This window comes from Brassica napus, chromosome A3 (assembly GCF_020379485.1).
Source record: "Brassica napus cultivar Da-Ae chromosome A3, Da-Ae, whole genome shotgun sequence".
NCBI classification, from domain to species: domain Eukaryota; kingdom Viridiplantae; phylum Streptophyta; class Magnoliopsida; order Brassicales; family Brassicaceae; genus Brassica; species Brassica napus.
This window is the reverse complement of record NC_063436.1, coordinates 2,834,728-2,849,179: the sequence shown is the minus strand read 5'-3', so window position 1 is coordinate 2,849,179 and position 14,452 is coordinate 2,834,728. Positions and strand designations below refer to the sequence as shown.

Below are 14,452 nucleotides of genomic sequence, written 5' to 3'. Positions count from 1 at the left end.
TGACAAGATTAAGAATGTTTGCAACCTCTTCAAGAAGCATAAGAGCCATCTCCAACCTCTCAGCTTTAATAAGATTATCAATCAGAAGCCTATATACAGAAACAAACGGGGCAGCATCATCCTTCGCTGTTGATTCATGATAACGAATTGAATCCACAAAGCTATGGTTTATGCAGTGACGAGAAAAGAAGATCCGACGACGAGAGAGGTAGGAGAAGTCCGACGGCAGCAGAGACAGCCTGAAACGAGGTCCGAGCAGGTCGCGACACAACTCCGTCGGAGGTCTCCGGCTTCGAGACGTGTGATCGAGAAAAGAGAGAGCGGCATCGGACGAATCGCTGAGAAATTTTTGGATTGGACCAATCGCTGAGATATATCACTTTCTGTTGGGCCTACAATGGGCCCCCAATTTTAAGCTTAATACGCCAAAAGGATTCAGGTGAATGATTATTTTTAGCAATGAAAGAAATTGAATTTTCGTAGAATACTCTAAGCTTTCTGGTAGGCTTGGGTGTTCGGATCTTCAGGTCGTGTTCGAGCCGGTTCATTTCGGATTTGTATCCTAAACATTTGGATCTAGGTATTTGTAAGTTTGGTCAGATTTAGGTCGGTTTCTGTCTATAATTAAAATACCTATAAGATACCCGTAATTTTCGGTCCGGATCGGATTCAGATATTTAGGATCTGAAAAAGACATGACATACCCAAGCTTCATCAAATTTAGTCGATATTTATCATATATATCTAAAATTTTACAAAATAACTTAAATAAAACTATTAATAATTAAAATAAAAAATTTTAAAGTCTAAATTTTATTTTTTTTTTTTGAATGAAAAAGTCTAAATTTTTATATTTTTAAAGCTTCATATTACTTAAAAATGTTACAAATAATAACAAATATTGTTAACAAAAGATATTCTACTAAATCATAAAATAATATATATAAAATAGAATACAAAAAATCATAGTTTTGGATATACATGTTTTTAAGTCGGATACAAATCGGTTCGATTCAGGTTGATTCTTTTCGGGTCCGGGTCTATTCGGATCGATTCTTTTCGGGTTTGGTTCTTTCGGGTAAAAGAAATTTAGATCCAAAAAATACTTGTAAATTTTCGGTTCGGTTTCAGATCGGTATTTTCAAGTCGGTTTCGGTTCGGGTTTTCGATCCGGGCTAAAATGTCCAGGGCTACTTTCTGGTATTGTGTATCTTCTCGATTGTTTACTCACTTTGACAGCAAAATAGTTTTGTATGATTTTAGCCGTTGGAGATCAAATTCATTTTGACAAGTGTGTGATCCATCATCCATATCACATCAAACTCTTCCATCAACAGAACAGTTATTTTCCTTTTGACTTCGTCCACGTAAACTGTCACGTCGTATATTATTATCCACAGTTATTGTATGCATAATTCGAATAACCTACGTTCACAAACTGATTATCTTTTCGTAGCCAATTAACTTTCGTCACGTGAGTCGCTTATCATGTATTTAACGACCACAAAACATTCATCATTCTCGTAAATTTTCACATAATAATGGATCAGAGGTCATTAGAAGCTGCTGCTAAGTCTGGAAACATCGACCTATTATACGAACTTATCCGTGAAGATCCATACGTCCTCGATAAAATCGACAACGTGCCTTTCATTGACACTCCTCTCCACGTGGCAGCCCTCGCCGGAACAACAGAGTTCGCCATGGAAATGATGCACTTGCAACCTTCTTTTGCTAGGAAACTTAACGCCGACGGGCTTACTCCGTTACACCTCGCCATCGACCATGGCCACTTTTGGCTAGTGCTCGAACTAGTTAAGGTTGATCCAAGCCTTGTTCGTCTTAAAGGGAGACAAGGTACGTACCAATATATATACACTGTATATTTAATTTGAGAGAATTTATAATACATATAATAATTTCTTTTTGGAACTTTTAATTCAAATAATAATTCTCAAATTGTTTATTTTATCTCTGGTTAAAATTCCAAATCTTTTAACGGAGTGGTTTGATTCAGAATTGATAACCTTAGCCTAAGTGAAACTTCACTTGGTTGGATTGTATGCACAAACTAAACATTATGTTTTAACCTGTAAATGAAAAAAGTAAAAATATATTTTCTCATTACTAACTAAAAATTATACGGTTACAGTTCAACCAATCATCCATTTTTTTATAACAAAATGGTTTTACTTGATTTATGTCCTACTTGGTTCGATTTGGTTTTGTTTAGATGTGGACAAGTTTTGGTGTTAGGCTGTTAGCTTATATCAGCTTTGGTTTGGTTTCGGATTAGTTTTTTTTTTCAAACTCAGGTGAAACTTTACAGATTAACCTAATCTTTACTTTCATTTTCCTTGTTCCAAAAAGGTATGACGCCATTACTACTTGCGGTGAGCAAAAAGAAAATCGATTTAATATCAGAATTCTTTTTGGTTTGCCCCAAGAGCATCGTGGACGCAAACGTGAATGGAGAGAACGCTCTCCACATTGCTGTGAAGAACAACGAACCTAGAGAAGGGTTAATAGTCCTTAAAGTTCTCATGGGATGGATCCTAAGATTGTGTCAAAAGGATGCAGAGAGGACCGAGACAAGAGTCATAAACTGTAGAGACAAAGATGGTAACACGCCTTTACATATTGCAGCGTACCATAACAACCACCAAGCTATGAGATTGATGTTAAAGAGTTCGAATGTTAATGTCAACATCGAGAACAAGAACGGTTTAACCGTTCTTGACGTTGCCGTGTTACTCAGAAGAGAAGGCAGCAGATGGGGTCGCGTAGAGAGAATGGTCAAGTGGCATGGCGGGAAACGTTCGGCTTCTCTGGTTAAGATTAAGACAACATCTGATATACTCAGCTCCAAGCTAACATGGTGTGAATCAAGGCGAACGAAGAGTATTCGGTCTTATTCTTGGATCTCCGAAGAAAGAAGAAACGCTCTTTTAGTTGTCGCCACTCTTATAATCACAGCTACTTATCAGACCGTTCTCCAGCCTCCCGGAGGCGTTTCTGACAGCGGTGAAAGCGGTAGAGAAGCTAGCAACGGAACAATTAGCCATGGAACAACTAGCAACGGGACAAAAGCGGGTTCCGTGGTAATGGGTGACGGGGATTTTGTATGGCTATGGATATGGAACAGTGTGGGTTTTAACATAGCCACAGCACTGACGCTGCGTTTGTTGAGCTTAGGACAAGAGAGTGGGTTTTGGTATATTCCTCTCTTCATACCTCTTCTACTGGCTTACTATGCTGCAGGGGGAGTGATCTCGCCGAACGAGATAATGCTCCACATCGGAAACGTGGGTTCGTTCATTATTCTTCTCATTTGGGCTTTGGTGGTCTGGTTTTGGGAATGGTTACAGTCTAAGCGAGGCAAGGTGCGTGGACCCAAGAGCGGATTGGTGTGGGAAGGTTTCGCCACGTTGGATCAAGCTAGAGGTGTTACTCCTAAGGGGTATGTGATTAAGTGATCTTAAATTGGTCTAATTATTTTATTGTGAATTTTGTACTTATTTTTAAAATGTGTAATATCCACTGGAGAAGATCATAAATAACAGTTATGGACGTAACATATTAAGCGGCTGGTAAGATGAACAATTTATTGTTTAAATTTTAATACCTAAAACTCTATGATCTATACTATTATTTGCGAAGTGAATTTTTGGAATCGAGCTCTCACATTAAAAGTTATAGTGATTAATATCGTTTTTACCTTTAATGAATAAAATATATAACTAAATTAAAAAATAAAAATGAAATTTTAATTGATTTGATTAGATAATTGATTAATAGTACTAATAATAAGAATTGTCCAAAATCTGAAAATATAATTTTAAAAAGAGATAATTTATGTATATATTGTATCGTTATCTGAAAAAGTCTTTTAGTAAAAAGTTAAAAACATGAATTATATAACTAAATATTAATCAAATAAAATTCTTAATTATATAACTAAAAATAGAATATTGAATTATTCAAAATCTAAAAAGATAATTAAAAAAAGATAATTTCTATATATATATTGTATTGTTATCTGAAAAAGTATTTTAGTAAAAAGTTAAAACATAGATTATATAATAAAATATTAATAAAATATTTTTTTAATTATATAATTAAAAATATAATATTAAAATTTATTTTAGTATAATAAATATAGTGTATAAAAAAAAACTTTTCAAAAATTATGAAAATGTTTAAGCCCGCATCGCGGGCAAAACACCTAGTTCGAATAATATGTAGTAAACTATATTTATGTGTGATATGCTTCAACCTTTGTTGTTGTAAAGTATCACTTTGTAAAATAGAATTACTCGTCATATATAAAATTTACCATATATATCAAACAATTATATTTAACTAGATAACTAGTAAAATAATTAGGGGTTTAGAGTCATCTATAGATAAAATAACATAGCAAACCAAACTGAGTTGTATTACGAATCAGCTTCTTGGGTGATCAGCGTATACAAACCATGTTGTGTTTGCATTTTCAGAAGATTTGGTTTCAGTTTTTTATTTTGATTTTATTTAATGTTATATATTTTCAACCGCACTCTTGTTGGTATATTTTATTAATAGCTTGAAAACCACTTCATAAAATGTGACTGAGTTTTCAAGCAAAGTGCAATTAAATCTTTTATCTCAAGTTTGTCCAGCAGACTCCATTACACCAATCACGTAAGTCCTGATACAAATTTGGGTTTTAATAATAGTAGATTATGATGTACATTATTGAAACTAAACACCAACCTTTGGGCAGAATATTTTAGACTACAAGAGGGACAGTGACGCACAGAAAAAAAATACTGCGGGTGAAAGAGAGCATTCCTCGTCAGATATAGAGATGATTCGAACATTATATTCTTCATATGCATGTGTTGGAGGGAGACTTCTCCGATCCATAGCCCAGAACATTGCATATAATTTCAGTTTATCTTCTTGGTGACCATCTAGAAAAGACTATATGACTATGATTTATGAGATAACCGTCATGATTTCTCAAGATCCAATAAGCACTGCAATTTACGTTTGAATTTAACCATGAGCATCTACAAGGTAATTAAAAATTATTCAACAATTTTTTTCATTTTGGAGATCACGAAAACAGTCATATATTATATATTCAATTTGTTTCCAAAATTTCTGAATAATAAATGTATTTTCGAAGTATTTGCATTAATGTTAGTCGAAAACACTAAATTCAAAGGAAAAAAAAAGTTAGACAAACAATCAATGAAATATATTTTGTTTCCTACAGTGTATACATTTATGTCTAAAACAGTTAAAAATCCAGCAAAAGAAAAATAGATACGTAACTCCTACATACTGTAGCATAAATTAACTGAAAAACCAGTTACAAAAAAAAAAAAAAACTGAAAAACGATATACAATTTTTTTTTATATTAATGTTGGTTGAGGTCCAATCATATGATGTAGTATGTCAAATGTTTAACGTGTCTTTAAGACACTGGACCTGGCAAACAATGTGAGCCCCATCGTTTTTCTACCTCTTGTCATTAAGCAAACCTTAACTGAAAGTTTAATTTAATTTGTAATTAACAATAAATTAAGCAAAAACACAGTGTCAAGGGCATTTTAGGAATATCCTCACGTATATAAACTCGCCACTCGCCCCGCTCTTCTTCAACATCGTCAGATTAGCGATTAATTTGGTTTCCCTGCAATTCCATATTCTCCGATAGTGTAGACCAGAGGCTACACAGCTTGCACAAAGGTACGATCAATCGTATCTTCTCTCTGTTCATAATATCCAATTTAGTGACTATCGCGATCCGATCTCGTTTCGATTTCGATCTATTTAGCTAGCTTAGAGTTGGTTTTGAATGTTTGTGTTGGTTGTTAAGAATTTTATGCGTCGAGGTTCGATCTGTGTCGGTGATCCGCAGAAAATTCACGTAATTTCATTTGCATGTACCAGATCTGAGATTTTTGATTTGAATTTCTCTCTGCTTGTGTGGTTTTTTTCGCTTTGAAACGGCTCATTGTTAAGCATGATCACGACGAGTATATAATCTCTCTGGGGTTCATATGAATTGGTAGCTTCACCGTAAAATGCATTCTGTGTGCATCTTCTAATCCTTATGACACTGGATCTGAGTTTAGCGCTTTTATAATTCTTCTTGTGAATGCTTATAGCTTGAATCTGACATGTTTAGTCACAATTCTCATTCTCTAATGAAGCTAGATGCAGTGACTCCTGTTTAGTAGTTATTTGGAAAATTTAAGGACCTTGTGTGCTGTACTTGTGTAAAGTATTGAACTTTATCTCTTAATTATGGTGTTTATTTATGGCATTGATTACTATTATTAATTCAGTTAACTAGCACAATGGTGAAGATATGCTGCATAGGAGCTGGATATGTCGGTGGTCCAACCATGGCGGTCATTGCTCTAAAGTGCCCATCTGTTGAGGTAGCCGTTGTTGATATCTCTGTGCCAAGAATCAACGCCTGGAACAGCGATCAGCTCCCTATCTACGAGCCTGGTCTTGACGACGTGGTTAAGCAGTGCCGTGGAAAGAATCTTTTCTTCAGCACCGACGTTGAGAAACACGTCAGAGAAGCTGACATTGTCTTCGTCTCTGTCAACACCCCGACCAAGACTCGCGGTCTCGGAGCAGGAAAGGCCGCGGACTTGACTTACTGGGAAAGCGCGGCGCGTATGATCGCAGACGTTTCGGTTTCCGACAAGATCGTTGTCGAGAAATCAACTGTCCCTGTCAAAACCGCAGAGGCCATTGAGAAGATTCTTACGCACAACAGCAAAGGAATCAAGTTCCAGATCCTCTCCAACCCTGAGTTTCTCGCTGAAGGAACCGCCATTGAAGACCTTTTCAAACCGGACCGTGTACTCATCGGTGGTCGTGAAACAACCGAAGGGTTTGCAGCTGTTAAAGCCTTGAAGGATGTTTATTCCCAGTGGGTTCCTGAAGAGAGGATCCTCACCACCAATCTCTGGTCCGCCGAGCTCTCCAAGCTTGCAGCTAACGCCTTCTTAGCGCAGAGGATCTCATCGGTGAACGCAATGTCTGCTCTCTGTGAAGCAACCGGCGCTAATGTCTCAGAAGTCTCATACGCCGTAGGTAAAGACTCTCGTATCGGTCCCAAGTTCTTGAACTCGAGTGTCGGCTTCGGAGGATCATGTTTCCAGAAAGACATCCTCAACTTAGTCTACATCTGCGAATGCAACGGCTTGCCCGAAGTCGCAGAGTACTGGAAACAAGTCATCAAGATCAACGATTACCAGAAAACCAGATTCGTCAACCGGATCGTCTCCTCGATGTTCAACACAGTCTCCAACAAAAGGATAGCAGTTCTCGGTTTCGCATTCAAGAAAGACACGGGAGACACCAGAGAGACGCCAGCCATTGATGTCTGCAAAGGCCTTTTAGGTGACAAAGCTCGTATCAGCATCTACGACCCGCAAGTCACTGAAGAGCAGATCCAGAGAGACTTGACCATGAACAAGTTCGACTGGGACCACCCTCTTCATCTCCAGCCCATGAGCCCCACCACTGTGAAGCAAGTTTCGGTCGCTTGGGACGCGTACGCTGCGACCAAAGACGCTCACGGTATCTGCATTTTGACGGAGTGGGATGAGTTCAAGAAACTGGATTACGAGAGGATCTTTGAGAATATGCAGAAGCCGGCTTTTGTTTTTGATGGTAGGAACGTTGTGGATGCTGAGAAGCTGAGGAAGATTGGGTTTATTGTTTATTCTATTGGTAAGCCTTTGGACCAGTGGCTCAAGGACATGCCTGCTCTTGCCTAAACCATACAAACAAACCTCTTCCTTAGCTTTTTATTTCATTTTTTCCCCAATTATCATGAACTTTTTTTTTCTTTTCCTGTTTACTATGTTTTGATCAATAATTGTCCAGCAGAGATTTTAGGCTTGTTTTTTTTCTGGTAATTATGTACCTTGGATTATATCATATACTGTAAGCTTTTCAAGTATTATTTCTGTAATATAAAAATTTCTCACAATTAGAAGCATTTCTACTTGGTGTTATTATTTCAAAATATAATTTTGGACAAATCTCTTAGATAACACCTCAATAATTTATGAAAGAAATAGCACAAAGGAAAAATCTTCATAATAGCATTCAGGTAAAATGAAAAAACTACTTCAAATCTTAAACTATATCCTAACTACAATCATCTAAATAGTAAATTCTAAATCATAATGATCGTATACCGTAAACTTAAATACAAATTTTCCTTTTTGCTAAATATTATTTTTAAAATTTTCCATTTATATATATTTTGGTACAAAGATATATTTTTTGTTAATATTTTAAAGTATTTAATATTTCTCTATATTTTTCCATATATATTGCCACGTCGAACCTTCTAATTCCAACCAAAGTATCGCTCCCTCTGTTCTTGGCGCCACCTTTCTTCTTGTTCGGTAGCTCAGTGCTAGTTATAACGTCCTCCGCTTCTCTCTGTTTCAATTCTTCTCGCACACACTCGTTCTCCAGAAAAGTCAAAGAAACTCAAAACATCTTTCTTTCTCATCGTATCATATCTCTTCGTTAGCCTCAAGCTCCTCCCTCCTCCTCTCTTCTTTCTTCCTCTCCAAGAAAACTCTTTACTTCCCATGTCTTTGTGAGATGTTTTCGTCTTGCGTTTGTTGCCTCCTGCTACTCCTCTACATCATCTACCTCATCTTCTCCTTCTTCTACTTCTTCACTCAAGTTCCCCATGTCCTCCGCGCCTAAATGGAAGAACAACATCAACGAGGAGTTCTACGACCTCTCAAGAACACTCATTCACCTAAAGAAGATGCACCAACGCGCCAAAAGCGAGAACTATCTTGCTACTACGGCCTAAGGCAAAACCCAAAGAAGACAACCCACAAATCTTTCGCGTTAGAATCGTCAGAACCGAGGAAGAAGATCTTGTTCAGATGCGGAGAGTGTGGGAAAGGGTTTCGTTACGAGAAGTGTCTCTCGAATCATCAAGCGGGGGCGCATCTATCGACGGTACAGAGGGTTTGCGAAGAGTCGATCAAGAGTCTGTGTGGTAGCTTCAGTCTTGTGAGGAAGAAGAAGAGATCATCGAGAGTTGTCAGGTACAAGAAGACTTCGTTTACTACGTTTCTTGGATCGTCTTCTGTTTTTGGTGAGAGTGATGAGGAGTTAGAAGTGGCGGAGTGTTTGATTCTATTGTCTAAGAGTAGTCCTAAGATTGTAGTAGACAGAGGGAAACTTGTTGGTGAAGCAACGGATGCTATTCCTGAAAGGCTTAATGGTTACTTGAGAGGCAAGAAAGTGAGAAGAGCTGCTGAATTTGAATATGGGTTTTTGAGGGAAGAGAAAAAGCTTCTGGAAGAAGGGGAGAGTAACGAGATCGATCAACAGCTTGTTGGTGAAGCAATGGAGGCTGTTCCTGAAACGATTCATGGTTACTTGAGAGGCAAGAAACTGGAAGAAAGGGTTAGTATACACGAAGCTTCAAAAGAACCAGCTAGTTTCTTGGGAGGCAGTAGCGAGATCGATCAACAGGAACAGAGAAGAGCTTGTGGATTTGACTCTGTGATGATTAGTGGTTACGAAACATGGAAAGAGGCAGCGAGTTTCTTGGGACACAAGTTTGAGCTTGGAATAGGAGCTTTGGAGTGTTCTGATTCAGATGATGAGATTGTTACTGAATCATCTGGTAAAGGCAATGCTGAGCACCAATGCAGGCTGTGCAGCAAGGTGTTCTCGTCTTACCAAGCTCTTGGTGGTCACCAGACGTCTCACAGGATGAGCAAAAGCAAGAGCAAGAAGAGCTGCCGAGAGGAATCAGTAGAGCTTGATGATGATGCAGCGCAAGTGTAGCAATCTGCTCAAGGAAGGTTCATGCTTTAGGTTGTCACAGTAAGTACAACACTCTAAAACAGAGCATGATGAGGTTATGCTAAAACTCTGTTTTGAAGTTGTGAAGAGTTAGGTAGTCAAATTTTTACTCTGTTTTTTAGATGAGAAAAAAAAAAAAGACATTTACTTTGAGTTTTATAAATTTCTGGTAAAGTTTGAATCTTTTACATTCTGAATCGAAGTTGTACATAATGCGATAAGTCAAGATCGAGACTTTTTGCTCTGTTTTTGTAACAGAGTTTTTCCTCTGTTTTTCCGAGGAAACTGTTATGTTCTTTGTTTCATTAACTCGTATTTGATTCTTCCGGTTCGAGTCAATTTTTGTGGATTTGAAAATTTGAAAAGTCTTAATGGAATGTGTCGGTTGGGTCTATGGTATTCAACAAAACTTTTGAGCATATAAATGAAATTAAATAACTACTTTTTTTTTCTTAATATGGTAAACGAAAACGACAAAGAGAATTGTACGTCATTCTTGTAATTAATTTGAAAAAGTCCATGTGGTGAAATTGGACCTACCAGGTGAAAAATAACATCAAATCATTATGTGTAATTCACTCAGTTTTCACGTGGACGACGCCAGTTTACTGTGCTCTGGTTTCTTTTCTAGAAGTATAAAATAAAGATTAGCTTCTAAATGTTAAGAAATTTTACAAATTAAGACTTTTAAGCAGATGGAGTAAATGTCATATTTATGTGTTTGTCAATTTTCATTAATAAGTAGTATATTTTATTACAATTGGTTTTATATCAATCATTTAAGAGGAAAGATGAAAAAGCAAAACTCTTGGCTTAGCCATGAAAATAGGTGGATGGAGACAATGTATAATTTTAGCACTCTATAAAACACAAAGGCCTAAACTCAAGGTCAAGACACCAATATTCATTAGCACTAGTATAATTTTAGATCTTTAATAAATTATTACAATTTTCTCTTGTTTTTTTTGGGATTTTTTTTTTTTAAAAAAATGTTTTTGTTTTAATAAGTTTAGATCCACCGGCAAAATCACTTGAGAGAACAAAAGCTCCATATTCCTCCTCTCCTTTGTTTCTATTCGCTTCTTCTTCTTCCTCTTCCTCCTCTGCTCTTTGATTTTGAATCTTGATAAGGTCTACTCAAGACGTGAATTTGAGGCAAACCCATTTCGATTCACGTATTCAATTTGATTAAAACCAAGGCGGGAATCTCAAATTCGGATCTTCCAACTGGTGGGTCGGAAACCCCCAATGCGGTCTACGAGAAGACCACAAGGAAGAAGAATAAGAATAGCCATAAGCAACCGAACAGAGACGCATTTGGAGCTGAGATCGAGAATCGGGAGATCGGCGGAGAATCTGATCGGATCTGATGTTGGGATTGGGATTGTTAGGAATTAGGGTTTTTGGATTGGGTTACGAAAAAGGATGCAGCTTCACGTATCGCCTAGCATGAGAAGCATCACGATTTCGAGCAGTAATGACTTTACTACTGACTTGATGAAGATCAAGCTCGCAGCTCGTCACATCTCTTCCCGAACTCTCTTCCACACCATTTTGATCCTCGCCTTCTTGTTGCCTTTTGTATTCATCCTCACCGCTCTTGTTACCCTCGAAGGTGTCAACAAGTGCTCCTCCATTGGTAAATTAAAAAAATACCTCCTTTTGTTTATGTTTACACATTTGGTTGCGCTTTGTGTTCTTCGTTTTTACTGGTTCGGATCTGGATTAGATTGTGTTTTTTTTTCGTGCAATGATTGATGATTGGGATCTTACTTAGCTGCTGGATCTGACGCACAAGTTTGCATCTTTTATTGTCACAAGCATCATCTTGAAAGCTTTGTTTGGATCGTACTAAGAACCAAGTTTTTAGATTAGTTTTTGGACTTTTCTTGTTAGGTCCCCACTAATAAATGTTTGGAGGATCTTGGTTCTTTAGGAGCTGTACGACCTTGAATTTTTAGCACTCAGTACCTATGATTTTTCACTATCTATGTCTCACGTTTCCCCATGAATGCATTTTGTTTGAATGTGGAGCTTCATGACATTCTTTTGCAAAAATGCTTTTGTTTGTGTGTGGAATAAAAGCTACAGATTCCTCTGCATTACTAGTTTTGAACCAAAATGAATTGACTCTTTAGGGTATTTTCCCTTTAAATTTATCTATATGCTGATTAAGCTGGGTGTTTTATTTCATTGACTGCCCAGTTCCATTGTGATGATCTCATTAAAGTTTTTTTTATTTTCAGATTGTTTAGGGAGGCGGTTAGGTCCACGTTTCCTTGGTAGGGTAGATGATTCAGAGGTGAGCGTTTGCTTTCTTTAGTTTTTTTTCAGTATCTTTTTCATGTTCTAAATAATAGTTTTTTTTTTCGCCTCATGTTTCTCTTTGTTGCAGAGACTAGCTAGAGACTTTTATAATATTCTAAACGAAGTAAGCACTCAAGATATTCCAGATGGTTTGAAGCTTCCAGATTCTTTTAATCACCTTCTTTCAGATATGAAGAATAACCACTATGATGCAAAAACATTTGCTCTTGTCCTGCGAGCCATGGTACGCTTTGTTCTAGTCTGAATACAACTATGATGCACTATGATGCAACTAAACATTTGTCTTATGTGATTTGTTTATGTCTTTCTTAAAAACAGATGGAGAAGTTTGAACGAGATATCAGAGAATCTAAATTCGCAGAACTCATGAACAAGCACTTTGCAGCAAGTTCCATCCCCAAAGGCATTCACTGTCTCTCTCTGAGACTGACGGATGAATACTCCTCCAACGCTCACGCTCGTCGCCAACTCCCTTCACCAGAGTTTCTCCCTGTTCTTTCAGACAATGCTTACCACCATTATATTCTAGCCACGGACAATATTTTAGCTGCATCAGTTGTGGTCTCATCCGCTGTTCACTCATCTTCAAAACCGGAGAAAATCGTCTTCCACATCATCACAGACAAGAAAACCTACGCGGGTATGCATTCATGGTTCGCTCTCAACTCCGTTGCACCAGCCATTGTGGAAGTCAAAGGTGTTCATCAGTTTGACTGGCTGACGAGAGAGAATGTTCCGGTTCTGGAAGCTGTGGAGAGCCATAACGGTGTTAGAAACTATTACCATGGGAACCATGTCGCTGGGGCAAACCTCACTGAAACAACTCCGAGAAGATTTGCTTCGAAGTTGCAGTCTAGAAGTCCCAAATACATATCTTTGCTCAACCATCTTAGAATATATATACCTGAGGTGAATCTTATATCTCCTTTTTTTCAATTTTTCAGTTGTGATTCATTCATATGCTAATTTCATCTCTTTTTTTAATTTGAATATTAGCTTTTTCCGAACTTGGACAAGGTGGTGTTCTTAGACGATGATATAGTTGTCCAGAGAGACTTGGCTCCACTTTGGGATATTGACCTTGGTGGTAAGGTCAATGGAGCGGTGGAAACTTGCAGGGGTGATGATGAATGGGTGATGTCAAAGCGTTTAAGGAACTACTTTAACTTCTCTCACCCTCTCATTGCAAAGCATTTAGATCCTGAAGAATGCGCTTGGGCGTATGGTATGAATGTGTTTGATCTACAAGCTTGGAGAAAGACAAGTATCAGAGAAACGTATCACTCTTGGCTTAGAGAGGTAAAGCTTATACTTTATCAGAGTCTCAAGTTATATCTCACTCTCTTACTCTGTTCGCTTTTGATTTTTGAGCAGAATCTGAAGTCGAATCTGACAATGTGGAAGCTTGGAACCTTACCACCTGCTCTTATTGCGTTTAAGGGTCATGTTCACATACTAGACCCGTCATGGCATATGCTTGGATTAGGATATCAGAAGAACACCAACATAGAGAATGTCAGGAAAGCTGCAGTGATCCACTACAACGGGCAGTCAAAGCCATGGCTGGAGATTGGTTTCGAGCATCTCAGGCCGTTCTGGACAAAATACGTTAACTACTCCAATGATTTCATCAAGAATTGTCACATCTTGGAGTAGCGAAAACCGAGACTTTCAGATGATATTGAAGGGGCTGCAGGAGTAAAACACAGAGGGAAGGTATTAGGAAGTGAAAGAGAGGAGACAAAACAGGAGCACTGCAGGTTTTACTCACTATAAAGATTCAGAAATTTTAGTTTGCTACATACATAAGATACATGCGGCGAAGGGGGGAAGCTGCCTGGATAAAGAGAAAGATATTAAAGATTCATTCTTTCTGTAAAATAGAAGGTACCCTTTTTTGATAATTCTTTGGAGAACCCAATTCTTGAATCTTTTATATGATTAGAGAAAGATTGGAACTTTTGTATTATTTTTTTCTTTTGGGTTATTAAGGGGTCTCATGATGATCAAAAGGGGCCAGTTGTTGTTTGACAATTGAAGAACAGTTTATACACATTTGCTCCACATTTCTTATTATAATATCATTTGAGTTAATAATGTTGTACAATTCTCTATATATACTCTAGACTCTGTTTATTGGATCATAAAATGTATCTTCTTTCTTAGCTTCATAATCATTTGAAGCTGTCATATTTATGATGTAATCTGTTGCTGAGCAGAAGTTGATGAATAAAAAAGGTAAAAATATTAGTA

The 14,452-nt window shown here is 37.4% G+C and overlaps 4 protein-coding genes across 4 annotated transcripts; all 4 read left to right on the top strand.

The window, feature by feature from the left end:
* The first annotated feature begins 1,504 nt into the window (after positions 1–1,504).
* LOC106431960 (ankyrin repeat-containing protein BDA1-like) lies at positions 1,505–5,088 on the top strand. The gene is made up of 2 exons (XM_013872811.3): positions 1,505–1,857; positions 2,371–5,088. Exons 1-2 carry the CDS (start codon positions 1,542–1,544, stop codon positions 3,474–3,476), a joined length of 1,422 nt encoding a protein of 473 aa, XP_013728265.1. The 5' UTR covers positions 1,505–1,541; the 3' UTR covers positions 3,477–5,088.
* A 508-nt stretch (positions 5,089–5,596) lies between these two features.
* Positions 5,597–7,979, top strand: LOC106431952 (UDP-glucose 6-dehydrogenase 3). The gene is made up of 2 exons (XM_013872803.3): positions 5,597–5,740; positions 6,343–7,979. The coding sequence occupies exon 2, from the start codon at positions 6,355–6,357 to the stop codon at positions 7,795–7,797; it is 1,443 nt and encodes a 480-aa protein (XP_013728257.1). The 5' UTR covers positions 5,597–5,740; positions 6,343–6,354; the 3' UTR covers positions 7,798–7,979.
* A 111-nt stretch (positions 7,980–8,090) lies between these two features.
* BNAA03G05440D lies at positions 8,091–10,561 on the top strand. Its single transcript, XM_013883265.3, has one exon. The coding sequence runs from the start codon at positions 8,750–8,752 to the stop codon at positions 9,851–9,853; it is 1,104 nt and encodes a 367-aa protein (XP_013738719.1). The 5' UTR covers positions 8,091–8,749; the 3' UTR covers positions 9,854–10,561.
* Positions 10,562–10,906: 345 nt separating this feature from the next.
* Positions 10,907–14,293, top strand: LOC106431944 (probable galacturonosyltransferase 14). The gene is made up of 6 exons (XM_013872791.3): positions 10,907–11,510; positions 12,118–12,173; positions 12,267–12,422; positions 12,518–13,108; positions 13,196–13,498; positions 13,574–14,293. Exons 1-6 carry the CDS (start codon positions 11,297–11,299, stop codon positions 13,853–13,855), a joined length of 1,602 nt encoding a protein of 533 aa, XP_013728245.1. The 5' UTR covers positions 10,907–11,296; the 3' UTR covers positions 13,856–14,293.
* Positions 14,294–14,452: the final 159 nt, after the last annotated feature.

Excerpts from the sequence above, each read along its gene's own strand:
- LOC106431944 (XM_013872791.3), top strand. The coding sequence starts at position 11,297 with ATGCAGCTTCACGTATCGCCTAGCATGAGAAGCATCACGATTTCGAGC. Across the intron at positions 12,174-12,266 it reads GTAGGGTAGATGATTCAGAG|AGACTAGCTAGAGACTTTTA; the intron begins GTGAGCGTTTGC and ends TCTTTGTTGCAG. Across the intron at positions 13,499-13,573 it reads ATCACTCTTGGCTTAGAGAG|AATCTGAAGTCGAATCTGAC; the intron begins GTAAAGCTTATA and ends ATTTTTGAGCAG.
- LOC106431952 (XM_013872803.3), top strand. The coding sequence starts at position 6,355 with ATGGTGAAGATATGCTGCATAGGAGCTGGATATGTCGGTGGTCCAACC.
- BNAA03G05440D (XM_013883265.3), top strand. The coding sequence starts at position 8,750 with ATGGAAGAACAACATCAACGAGGAGTTCTACGACCTCTCAAGAACACT.
- LOC106431960 (XM_013872811.3), top strand. The coding sequence starts at position 1,542 with ATGGATCAGAGGTCATTAGAAGCTGCTGCTAAGTCTGGAAACATCGAC. Across the intron at positions 1,858-2,370 it reads TCGTCTTAAAGGGAGACAAG|GTATGACGCCATTACTACTT; the intron begins GTACGTACCAAT and ends TGTTCCAAAAAG.